The 13404-nt window shown below is 45.1% G+C and overlaps 1 protein-coding gene across 1 annotated transcript in view; it reads left to right on the forward strand.

The window, feature by feature from the left end:
• The window catches only part of XKR4 (XK related 4), a 327389-nt gene that overhangs the window by 218994 nt on the left and 94991 nt on the right, over nucleotides 1–13404 (forward strand). The window contains exon 2 of the mRNA XM_007464032.1: nucleotides 1883–2082. Within this exon, the coding sequence (XP_007464094.1) occupies nucleotides 1883–2082 (200 nt within the window). The remainder of the gene's footprint in view (nucleotides 1–1882; nucleotides 2083–13404) is intronic.

A 13404-nucleotide genomic window follows, 5' to 3' on the forward strand; every position in this document is an offset into this window, starting at 1 on the left:
CCCCCCCCCGCCCCACCGCCGGCACTCAAGGAACAAGAGCTTTTATAGGCAGAGGGAGGGGCTACATGCAGAAACATGCACAGGCAGCTCTGACAGGCATCTTGAAATTGGTCATCAGTGGTCTGACCAGCCTCATCTCGATTGTTTTAGGTACAGGTAGTCTTCAGTTCCAGCGTTGGTTTGTTTCCATTTCTCTGAGGCCAATTCTTAGAACTGTGGCAGCTTCTGTCATGGCTACAGCCTGGTCATCATGTAGTTACCTTCTTCGACCTGGAGGAGGATTCAGTATCTGTAAGACAGCTCCCAGGATATGGCTCAGAATATTATCCATAGCCCTTAAGGAGGAACTACAGGTCCTTGACTTTGCTTAAGGACTAAACTATTAATTATGTGGTCTCCTAGGACTGTTTTCCTCTGTTTCTGCATTTTCTCACTTCTCTGATTAAACTTATTCTTTGGCTAATTTTCTTCCACAGACAAAAGGCAGGCGGAGGACGGGGGTGGGGCAGGGCAGGGGGGGTAAGAACAATAGGGTCCTGCTCCGTTTCAGTATCATATGATATTTGTCTTTCTCTGTCTGAGTTACTTTGCTTAGTGTGATAATCTCCAGGTCCATTCACGTTGCTGCAAGTGGCATTATTTCGTTCTTCTTAATAGCTGAGTAATATTCCATTGTATATATACATATTACATTCAGAAGTAATTAAAGTTCCAAGTGCTGTGAAGGAGAAATTGAAGCATGTTCAGAGAGTGACCAGGGTGTCAGGGGACTTGGGGGGGTCATGGGACATGTGGCTGGGGACACTAGGACTTTTGGAAGGGAGGGGTGGAAGGTGGAAATCTCTGGGGACTCTGAGGTGTCTTCCAGTATTAGAAAGGTTGTGTAGAAAAGATGAATTGGATTTGTTCAATGTGACCCTCAGGGGATGGACCAGAAGCAAAGGTGATGCAGGAGGACCAGTTTCAGAAACTCTCTCCCTAACAGCGCCGGCCTGTTACTCAAGGACCCGATTTTGAGAACTTTATCACTATTCATAAGGAAGGAGCACATCATGACCCAAAGAACAAGAAAGCCAGAGCAGTAATTAGATCAAGGACTATGTCACTTTACTTTCTTTGTAGTATCTATACCCTCTTGTCTTTTCTCTCCATAGGATCATTTGACTTCTTTTTCATGGTATTAAAGAACAAATACAAGTTTGTCAGAATAAAATGTGATGACCATTCAGAGACAGCATCTTTTACACCCAACGGGAAATGGCACTGGCTTTCAGGATTGCCAAGCCTGCTTTCATTCTCATACTTCTCCAAACACTTTTGGAAAATTAATATGCAATACTTAAGATTACCACATTGGTGATTATTATCAGGAAATTTTCTTCAAGCAGTGGGGTAATTTTATTATGGATTCAATACACTGTTTTTTTCTTCTTTTGTATAGCTTTGAAATTTTCAATAGTAAAAGTTTTTTACAAAGGCATCAGGAGGGTTTGCAAACGCATACGTCCTAGAACTTGACTTGCATCCTGCCCTTGGAGACATCCATCTGCTGAGGACCATTGAGCACATGGTGGAACTGACCAGGAAGGGTGTCTGTAGATTATCAAAGTGGAAAATCCCTTCCACACCTGTGTCTCACCTCCCTCTTCATGTTACAAAGCAGTGGAATGCTTTAATGAAGACGAAAATTGCAGTGACTCCTCAAAGTGAACCTTTAAGAATAAGGACCAACTTGGGGCCTTAAGTGATAAGCCACTAAGGTAGTTGTTTCCTGGACGTGCTTGCACGTATATGGCAGCTTGCAGAAGAGAAAAAACAGCCCTGGTGTTTGAAGGATTAGTTATCACTCCGGTCTTTCTTTTTCTCTGTGTTTCCTTTCTAGGTATTTCCACACGATATACTTAGGTATTCGAAGTCGACAGGGTGGAGAGAATGGCCGGTGGAGGTTTTACTGGAAGATGGTCTACGAGTACGCAGACGTGAGCATGCTGCACCTGCTCGCCACCTTCCTGGAGAGCGCTCCCCAGCTGGTGCTGCAGCTCTGCATCATCGTACAGACTCACAGCCTGCAGGCCCTCCAAGGTAAGGGCTTGCAGCTCACTTTCTGCAATTGCGGAAAGGTGGTCGGCTCCTTTTCTCACAACCCGAGGACCGTTCCGTTACCCTTTGACGCAGGTCACGGTGCTCTGGATTCTTGTCCGCCTCTTGACACCTGTATTTGTGAATGAGGCCTATTTTCTTCTTCGCCATCACTTATCATGGGTAATTTTCTTGCCCTCAAGCTGCCCTCCGAGTAGGAAAAAAAATCCGTATGATTTTACACTTGCTCAATATGAGAACAGAATCCACTGAAGCTTTCTGGCTTGTACGATAACTTCCAAAAATTTGAAAAAAGACCTATAGCCCTCTCTGATGTTGTATGTATATTAACTATTACATATATTATATACATTTTATGTATAAATTTAAATATATAATACATATTTGAATATTAGGGTAATATTTCTTTTTGATATTAGGACACAAAAGGGGAGAGATTAAAGGAAATGATAAAGATTACCTTAATATTTTTAAAAAGAAGGTCATATGGGAAAATGTTGTCAGTATTTAATAATGTATTGTTTATGTAGTACTAAGTTTTATAAAATGAATATTACAGTCAGACTCATATTTTGGGGTTTTGCCGTCCTGTTTGATCATCTCATCAGTAAGACGATTCCATTGATAACAGATCCGCCCCGACGTTTCCTTAGGGCCTGCTGCTGAAATCTTTTCTAGAAGCAGATTAGACAGACCAGTGTGTAGACAGGTGACTACATGGCTGGGGGAGGATGGATAGGTAACATTTTCTGCATAGTTTCCTGGTAATTTGTCAATCCTGTAACGAAATAGATGCTGTTAAACGGATAACGTTCTGTAATGTACTCGTTTTGTTTCACTCTCAGCAGAGCCTTGCTGTGACTTGCTGTATGTACTGGGCCATCCTCTCATCTGATCTGGTTGGTCTGGGGAATCTCTACAAGGTCCTTATAACTTTTTATATCAAGGATCACATAAGCCTGGGCTGGGTACTTTACTAATTGGAGGGCGGGGGAGGCATAGTACAGGAAAAGAGAGATGGACTGTTTGCTGGTAGCCAGTGGCCCACTGACTTATGAATTCCTGGCCCAGCCCTGGTTCCACACGAGAATAGCTTCAGTCCAAGAAGTTTGAGAAGGGAGTCAAAGAGATCCATGGGGTGGGAGTCTCCCATGCTAGTAAGCAAAATGCAAGAAAGAGAAAATGGGTGTTAGCACAGAAGCAGAGGAGAAAAGCCTGGGGGAGGCGAGCTTTATCCACCTCCCCCCATGCGAATTATCCGTGGACGAGCCTCTTTAGACATGAGACACCACACGCTGCAGAGGGAGGCTCCAGCTTTGCTTATCTCACTTCCTCGCTGTGAGACCTGGTACAAGTCACTTAACCTCTCTGGGTCCCAGTTTCTCAAACTAAACTAGATGATCTCCAAACTCCTTGACAGTGCTATTCTACCAGTGCGTCCGTGAATGCTCAGTAAACTCACGGGGTCAGGCGTATGCATTAGGAGGCGGTCTGTACGTGAGGATACAAATTCAAAGTCAACATCAAACTGAATCTCTGTCAAATTCTCATCTCCAGAAGACCTTGGCACCCCCTTGGTATAGTTACACACCTGAGAACTCTCTGGAAGAGAAAACCCCACGCACAAGTGAGGAGGGTGGCAAGCCACCTTCCTCGACGGCCCGAGATTCCTGACGGTCTCTGCTAGTTTCCTAAAAGATCTATAACATCACAGAGAAGCTTTTATCCCAAAGATGATGGAAATGGAGAAGGGAAGGTGTGAGAAAATGAGATCACATTTTCCGTTTGAGAGCTTTATGTAAAGTTTTATAGAAAAAAAAAAAAAACATAGAGAAAAGACAATTATTTGTCTTTATCAGATTATTCATCCTAAACATAAGAATCAAAATGTGTGTTTTTTGGAGTTGTGGCTCTTCCCGGATGCCTGGTGTCCCCAGCTTAGCAGCTAAGCTCGCTGTTGCATCAGGTTTGCTACAGATTTTGGGAGCGGGACCTCGTCCTTGGCCAAGGCGAGCCTTGCTGTCAAAATCAGAGAGCCATGGGGAAAATATGTCCTGTGTCACTCCCAAGGTGGTCAAAAGACAGTTGGATGCAAAGATCTCTAGGATTAACGCAAGTCACTGAGCACAGGATGAGGAATAAGGGCCACTGAGCTGATCTTTCGGTTGCCACTGTTTAAGCAGGGAGATGGGCAGAAAGTTGTGTTAAAAGACCGAAGAGAGGAGCTACCTGACAGCAAACAACCACCACAAAACCTCCAGCAAACGAAGACCAGCTCAGGCAATGCCATCTCAATCCTCTTGCATTTTGAGGAGAAACTTATCGGCAGAGAGAACTTCTAGATTCAACCCTCTGCTGACAGATGACCCCCCCCCCTTACAAATGAACCAGCTTATAAATTAAACTGATGTGAATTATAAGAACTGAGCCTTTCCTCTCTAGGAAAAGAAAAATGAATGTGATAGAACCGAGTCTGATATATATTTTCACATATCTTTATGGTAAAAGATTCTTAAGATTTATATGTAAAAGCACAACTTTCTGCAATGCATGTACATACTCAATGGCATGAAAGCTGTGAGGTATTTGCAAATAGCTCTGAATTTAAATCTTCAAGGTATTTTTATTTAGCAGGTAGGAGTGGTCCTAAGTCTGCAAGTTATTTCCATAAATGACTAAATGTCTAAAATTATTATTTTTAGGACAGAAAGAAAAATGCTTTTTTAATCCAATATCCAACCATCTACTGCTCTCTGATGGACACTCTTTTAGAACCAATTAAAAAATCAAACAAGGAGAAGTGTACAACATTTAAAACTGATGCTGAAAAACTGTATTCCCCTTGTGGAAGTTGGTGTAGCCCTAAAACCCTCTCGGCCGTGAAAACCCTTTCTCAGGGCTCCTTACTTATTGAATAATTAAGTCAGAGAGGCCTCGCTGTACTGGAGGCCAACAGGCTCCGTGGAGAGCTAAGTAAAGCATAATTGTTTCTCAGTTTGTCCTGTCCCAGGAAGGAGAATTCAGCTCCTGTTCTGAGACCAGGAATCAGGGCCGAGCAGAAACTTAAACATCAATATCCAGTTCCTTCCACTCCACACTCTGCCGTCTTTGACAGAATTGCTGCTTTTCATTGAATCTGGCATTTCCCTGGGAACATCTGTCTCTGGAGAGCGAGAAATACTTAGGGAGTCTCAACTGTACCCGCACAAGTAAGACAGCACGTGGAACATGAGACAGTACAGCAGCCTGTGCTTAGAACTTACAGTGTACCCTGCGCTGTGTTTCCAGTCCAATCCCATATCCCCACCTGGAGAGAGAGAGCGAGACAGCAAGGCAGGCAGGAAGGACAGAAGGAGGGGCAGAGAGATGTAGAAGGACTGTGTGTGGTAAGCAGAGATGGGCAAAGTGCTCTTGTTGGTCTCTGGGCAGAGGATGCAGCCCTCTGTGTTAGAGATGTAAGATGCGGCCCAAGGCCTGTCAGTCCTATTTTCAAGCAACATCTCAAACCCATCCAGGACATTTGATTCTATCTCCTATAGATGGTGCAAGCAAAGGTAGAAGGTTAACTACCTTCTACAGACCAAATTTACCCCTCCTTATAAAACGGCTGGCTGGGCTGGAGGGTCTCTGTAGTCACTTCTAGCTTCGTGATGCTCTGAGCACTCGGCTTTGGCTGTGTAGACCAGCTGGCAGAGAGGGTACTGATTCGTGCAGGTACAGGTGTCCACAGGCCCTGCCTAGCCGGCAGCGTTGCTCAGAGCCGAGCCATGGGGTGGAAGCCCGTGGGGGTGGAAGCTCCTCGGAGCGGCCCGGGATGCTGTACGGGGTCACCGCGCACACACCGTGAAAGCTTCTCAGCCAGAACGTGTGCACCACGGCCCAGGCTGCATGCAGCACAGTCACCTGGCTCTGACGGCCAGGTGTGCACGCCCGCGCTGCAGAGCCTTCGTGTAGGAACAGCGCTTCCTGGAAGGACCCATCTAAAACAGAAGAAATCGGGCTCTCCCCAGATGCCAGTGGGTGCCTACCTAGCAGCACAGCGCTTCCTGGAAGAAACCATCTAAAACAGAAGAAATCGGGCTCTCCCCAGATGCCAGTGGGTGCCTACCTAGCAGCACAGCGCTTCCTGGAAGAAACCATCTAAAACAGAAGAAATCGGGCTCTCCCCAGATGCCAGTGGGTGCCTACCTAGCAGCACAGCGCTTCCTGGAAGAAACCATCCAAAACAGAAGAAATCGGGCTCTCCCCAGATGCCAGTGGGTGCCTACCTAGCAGCACAGCGCTTCCTGGAAGAAACCATCCAAAACAGAAGAAATCGGGCTCTCCCCAGATGCCAGTGGGTGCCTACCTAGCAGCACAATTGTTTCCACTTCTTCCAGATGTGGGTTTAGTTCTTCATTTCCAATTTCCACCTTTACTTGCCATTGTTGGAAAATCTCTTTTACACTCCCTGTGTATTTAAGCTGTGATGCACAGAGTGAGTTAGGAACAAATGCTTTCCCACAGGCCGTGTGCCCAGGAAAGCTTTGCTGAGCAGGAAAAGACACCTACACCTACCTCGATTCTGATTTCTTCGTATCCAAAACCCCCAAGGTTGCCCGTGTTGCCTACAGTTTATCCTGAATACTTCGTGAACGGGAGGAAGCAAAGGGGGCTGGAAGAAGCAAAGGGGGCTGTCTTGCATCCCACGAGACTACAGGGAAGTCAAAGGTTAAGGGGCTCTCCTTAAACAAACACTGTCCCCAGCCAATCACGGTAGGAGACACCTTGAGTGTGACAACTGCCTCCTTTGTCACATCCTGATGGGGACTTTTAAGACCTAAACCACTGGATTTCCATTTGCCCCATTTTATGGTAAAGCAGGTGGAGCCATGCCCAGCTACCTTCCCGAGGCTGAGGTTAGAGAAGGAGCCCATCAACCCCCAGGAACTCTGGGCCGAGTTCCTGTCTCTGCACCCGGCTCCACCCGTGGATTTCCGCGGGGGAGGGAAAATGCCGGGGAGAGTGTCAGCCTGTGAGTGGGACTGTGTCCCGTCCCTTTTGATCTGTCTGTTGGAAAAGTCGCTATTTTCATTAAGTTCATTAACACACTTATCGAATGTCTATTGTGTGCATGATGGTGTGTGAAGGGCTGTAAAATCTGTCCTAAAAAAAATTCACTTTTTATTAAAAGTTTGTAATGTGACATTATGAAGAACGTGACAAAACATCTTTAGAAAGGCCTAGCTCATCTGGGTGTGTTCCAGAAGACCTGTTCCGTCTCCTAGATGGGATGAGAGAAAACGAGAGCAGGTCTAGGTCCCCGTCCCACACAGAGGGACCACACAGCCCCTGCTTGAGCCCGTTCATCACTAGAGGGCAGTTCACGCTGCATCACAGACACTACGTGGAAGGCACGGTCATGGGTGTCTAGCCCGTCACCACCTGACGCGTGGGTCTCTGATCCATACCACCCCCACTCGCCAATGCCAAGCTGAGGCTCCACCATCCCGCCAGGAAGGCTGCTCGTTTTCCCAAAACGGATGCGGCAGAAGCTCTCCTGTCCAGCGCTGGGCAAGCAGTTCTCCGTTCCCGCTGCAGAATGCTCTTCCTGATGCCCTTAGTGCGTTGAGCGGTTACGCCAACCGGGCGGCCTTGGGTCCGCAGGCCCAGTCGTCTCCTCAAGTTGAGCTGAACGCTTAGCAAGGGTCAGTCTGGTTTTCTGAAGCTGCTTATCTCAAGATTCTTGTTCTGGTAGTCCTTGTGCTTAACTGGCATTTAAACTGATGAAATACGAGTGTGAAAAGAGAGTTGCTTCCATGAAATCTATACTGATAGCTTTGGAAAACGTAGATCAGAGGGCAGTGCGTTTCCAATCACGTAGCGCTGGGACCCCTCTCCTGCCCCCTGGATGGCTGGTCCGAGGACCATCCCCTGGTCCGAGGATGCTGCGGGTCGGAGGGCTGCACCCGCCCCTTGGCTCTCCCTTGCACAGCCCTTGCCAAGAGCTTATGCACGTACTTTAGTGTCCTCCCACCACTCTGGGACTTTTGCTGTTTCATCTCCGATCATCAGCTGCTGTGTCTTGCTTTTTGTGTGTCCATTAGAACATCATCCCCAACCAGGAAAACAAAACAGGTTAGGTATCTCAGACAGAAGGGATTTAAATCAGGGAATCTCCTCTACAAGAAGATAAGCGGACAGAAAGAGGATGCTTGTACAGGTCCGGGACTCTTCATTAAAGGAAGCAGCTCCCAGCCCGGGGGCCAGAAGAATCAGGAACATGTGCACAGGTCTCTGGGAAGGGGCCCAACCTGGCAAGTGCTGGGTGACCAGAGGGGCCAGTCTAGCCGCTGCAGAGGCTGCCAGGCAGGGATGGAGTGACGCTCACAGAAATCATCTTACTGCTGAGGGCCCCGTCCCAGCTGTTTCTCCCCCTGCTGCGGTGAGGCTGCGTCCGGTGGGCCCAAAAGAGCCGAGGGCTGGTGGCTGGAGAAGTCCAAGACTAACTGGATGCTGATCTGAGCAGGAAGCCAGAAAAACGTCTCCTTTCTTCGCCTCCCACTTTCCAAGCTCTGGCCACTGCCACCTCTAGGCAGAACCTAGCGGGAAGCTGGAGTCAAGGAGCTGGGGACCACGCCTGCCAGGTAACTGGCACACGTGCCCCACTCTGCTGGGCTCCTTTTGCCTGCTTCCACCTAAGAGATTTGATCATCAAGCTAGTTAAAGCTGTTTCTGAGTGAAAGCCTGAAAGGCTATCGTATGAGACAAACGCACGCCTTTTAGACCATGGAGACTGTGTCACATTAAATATATCCAAGCAGCCGAGTTTGGCAACTGATACATCTCTCTGAAACGTCTGACCACAGATCTCAAGTGGTCACTCAGCACTGTCAAGCATCCGACATTGTTTCTCCTTGAAATTCACTCTCCTGCTACAAAACTGACTGTTTCCTTCCTTATTCTGTGTCCCCACACTTCCAACCATCTGCCTCCATCACTTCAAACCACGGCTTTCACTTCCTATGTCAGTGAGAAAACGGAAGCAGTGAAATAAGAACGGCTTTATTTTCCCACCGCTAACCCCACCTCCTTCTGCACCCATCACCTGGCTTCCCTCCGTTTACTATGGCTAAGCTGTGCCTGCTCTCATCTCTTGACCCCTCTTCTGCACTGGATCCCGTGCCCCCTCACCTACATAAGCATCCTGTTCATGAAATTACCCTCTCTCTCTCCCGCATTATCAATTTCTCCTTTCTACTGGATCACTGCCATCACACATAAACAAGCACACCGTGATAACTCTAATCTTTATTTTTAGAAAAATTGTCCCATATCACCTACTACCACATTACCACAATTAATTACATTTTAGTGCGTACCGAGTTCTTTCATGTTTCGTATATATCACATTAAAATAGAATTAAAATATGGGGACTATTTTGTAATCTCCTCGTTTTTGGCAGTACATCATGAATATATGTCCATGGCGATGTATGCAATTCTACATCATTTCTAACTACTGCGTGATTTACTAGCACATGGATTATCTTTTTCTTTTCCACTAATTCCCTGTTTTTGAAATGATAAGTGATCATCTGTAGTCACCATAATCAATAATCCTATGATAATCCAATTATAAACACATTAAGAAAATCTCTGCAGCCTTAGTTAAATAATGGGTGGATTTGAGGACAAGCTTGCGGGCTTGAAGGCTCTTGATACTTAATGTCAAACTGGCAATTTTAAAGTACATTTCTTGAGAGTTCTGCAGTGTCTCAGCTTTCTGATCCAAATGCACAGGAAGTCAGTGAGGGCAACAAATGTGACAAGGACTGGCAATGGGACAAATCTTTTGAGATCTGGGAAAGAGCTCTTAATGGTGCCCATTGGAATAGGAAGGGCTTAATTCCAAGAAGTGTCCTACTTTCTTCCCTTGTTACTTCATTGTACTCACCATATAAACTTTAGTAAATCTATTCTATTAAGCAGCAGCTCATTATTGATGAAACACAATTTTAAGAACAGCTTCATCAAAGACTTTTAATTTGAACCAAAATTGTTAGGAAAGTAGACATGGGTTCCTCAAAACACATAACAAAAATCTGACCCAAGAAAACTTTTAAAGAGCTAAACCACACAAAAATTATAAAACAGCAGCCTTTACACTGGACAGTTGTGATTTCTTTTGGCTTTATGGATATGTTAAATGTATTCAGTAGTAGTTAGTGTGAAGGCCCACTGGGTATTAACAAAAGACAGCACGTCCTCCCTCCCAGGTGCTGACAAATTCCGTAGAGGCTGATGTGGGTGATGATGTCACAGCAAAGGCTGGCACGCATTACTTCCCGGCTGCACGGACCCTCTGCTCTGGGCCCATTATAAGCAGTTGGCGGATATTTGTTGAATAAAAGGAAGAATGAATGTCTGCTGGGTGACAGAGCCCTAGGCTAGGTGTACTTGATACAAAACCAAGTGGCGTAGCCCCTGCTCTCAAAGAATTCAAACTAAGGGAAAAGAAAGACCAAAAACTTGTTATTATTCAATGTGCTCTATACTGTTGGTGGCCATGTTAAGGCCCTTTGGTGACATAAAATGATCTCTTATAGAAAATGATACAGATCACAATAGCCAAAACGTGGAAACAGCCTAAATGTCCATCAACAGATGAATGGGTAAAGAAGATATGGTATACAATGGAATACTACTCAGCCATAAAAAAGAATGAAATAATGCCGTTTGCAGCAACATGGACGCAACTAGAGATTATCATACTAAGTGAAGTAAGTCAGAAAGAGAAAGACATATAACCGTAGGATATCACTTATATGTGGAATCTAAAATATGGCACAAATGAACCTATCTACAAAAGAGAAACAGACTCATGGACATAGAGGACAGACTTGGCTTGCCGAGGGGGAGCGGGGAGGGAGAAGCTTGGCCTGTGAGTTTGGGGTTGGTAGACGCAAAGGATTACATACAGAATGGATAAACACCAAGGTCTTACTGTAGAGCACAGGGAACTATATCCAATCTCCTGTGATAAACCATAATGGAAAAGAATATAAAAAAAAGAATGTGTGTGTGTGCATAACTGAGTCACTCTGCTGGACAGCAGAGATTGTTGCAACATTGTAAGTCACCTATACTTCAGTAAAAATAAAAAAGAAAGAAAGAAAATGATACGCAGAAAGTAGAAATGCGGTGCCGTCTGACGTCAGGGAATATTGGAAGAATCAGGGAAGTTTTCATGAAAAGAGCAGCCTTTGAGCTGGGTCACAACTGAAGCCTAACATTTTGTCATGTTCAGTAAAGAAAAGGTAGCGACATGAACAAAACCAGATGAGGGAGGCCAGTGGTTTTGTCTACACCTGTCTGTTCAGCGATGCTGGTGGATAACAGTCTCCTCAAAGCAATGGGATTGTTGGTGTTACTTGTGGCACATGATTAGATTTGTGCCTCATATTTGAAAAATATTTCTAGTAGCAGGGTAAATCCTGCATATATACTTGAAAAATACACGTATTTTTCTGTACGTCTTACTTTTCAGCCTGTTTCTGCATCGTTCAGTGTTTGGGGGTTATCAATAAGTCAATCAATAAAATAGTAAACTACCAGTCTGCTTAATCAATACATATATGGAGTTGAATTTTAAAGACTCATCATCATCAACATCTTTGTAAGGAGAGGCTCACACACCCGACAGGGCATGTTGGCCACACTGCTCCCCTCTATTGAAAAGTACTGGCAGAATAAACGATGGGTGTCATGAGGGTAATGATATTATTGATCCCTTTATTTCACATTCAATAGCCTCTGAGTCATGGTACCACTCCAAGTTATACTTAGAAGAACAGAGAGAAGCTTTATTTGCTGATCGTTGATTCAAGTGCTTGAAATCAACTCTGTATGGTAGCAGCCCCCAGCACAGCTGTGAATAGTTTTGAATTTGAATCATTTTGAACATAATATGAAATAAGGGCGTGACTATTTTTAGGTCGTACTTAATTATCTCCAATAATCAAGCACAAGTCTTGGTATTTTTCCACTCAGTATTCCTTCTCTCTCCCTCTCCTTCTCGGTGAGATGTGAGTGAGCATGGGTGCGTGCTTGTTCAGGCCCTGGGTGATAGACTGGGTGGGGTGAGGGTAGCTGGTGAACAGATGCGAATAATTGCACACGCCTGGCTTGGGAGAGCAGCAACCTGGCGGAGAGTTGCGGAGAGGTTGGTGCCAACAGAGAAGCAAACAGACATAAGGGCTGTCTGCAGTGAATGATGTCCCCAAACACTCACTGTTCCTTCGCCTTTCTTGTGGCTTCCTTGTTTGCCAACCTCCAACCTCCCCAAATATTTCAGTAATTTTTCAGCACTTCGTACCTTCAAGGCGTCAACTTAAAAAAAAAAGTACAACGTAGGAGTTGTGAGTTTAAGTTTTATTCAGGGTGATAAATAAATTTAGATAATTTAGCTCTGAGGAAACTCTTCCAAAGAGGTAGGAAAGGAACCAGGATGGATATGATTTGTGGCTGGGGATGCGTGTAGTCCAGCGTACATCCTGGTAAAATGGTACTTCTGGTCTTGAAGAACAGCTATCTCAAGTTAATGATTTCAGTGCTTTTCTATGTACAGAAGATGCAAGAATCTGGGTTCATTAAAATTCTTCCTGAGATACACATCTAACTATCTAGGGGACTGTTTTTCCGAAGCACAGAGCGTCTCATCCTGACTTCACCCTGAATCTCTCCCAGGATGCACTGTCCCTCAGCTCTGCGGTGACTAACGACTGAATCCCTGTAGAGCTGGGTGATGAGCAACGCTCTTTGGGCATTTGTGTTTGTTTACAAAGGAAACAGCAGCCCGCTCACCTGACCTTTACCCCAAACTCAGAGCAGGTATTTACTTTCAATATTGATGTACTGTAATTGTTATTTCTAAAAACTAAAAATAACTACCGTGAATAGTAACCCAAATCCTTGCTGAACAGAGTCAAAGTGAGGTCAACTTAATAAAAAATTCAAAAGTGGCTTAATATGGTATTTTCCTAAATAACTTTTTTTTTTTCCTAGGAAGCCACAGACACAGTTACACGATCAGGATTTTCTGACCCAATTCTGATTGGGTGGGTGAATGAGGGAAGCGCCCACAACCAATGAAATAGTTTTCACTATGAAACCTCTTCTCTATGACAAAGTTGTGCCATCACAGAGTATACAGTCGAGTCTAGAAATCTTTTACATTCATTGGGCAGCTTGGAGTTAAACTGAGTTTTGAAGCAGTCCTTAGACATGGAGGCTAATATTTTCTTGATGACTCAGCAGGGATAA

The sequence above is a fragment of the Lipotes vexillifer genome, unplaced genomic scaffold (assembly GCF_000442215.2).
Source record: "Lipotes vexillifer unplaced genomic scaffold, Lipotes_vexillifer_v1.1 scaffold69, whole genome shotgun sequence".
Lineage (NCBI taxonomy): Eukaryota > Metazoa > Chordata > Mammalia > Artiodactyla > Lipotidae > Lipotes > Lipotes vexillifer.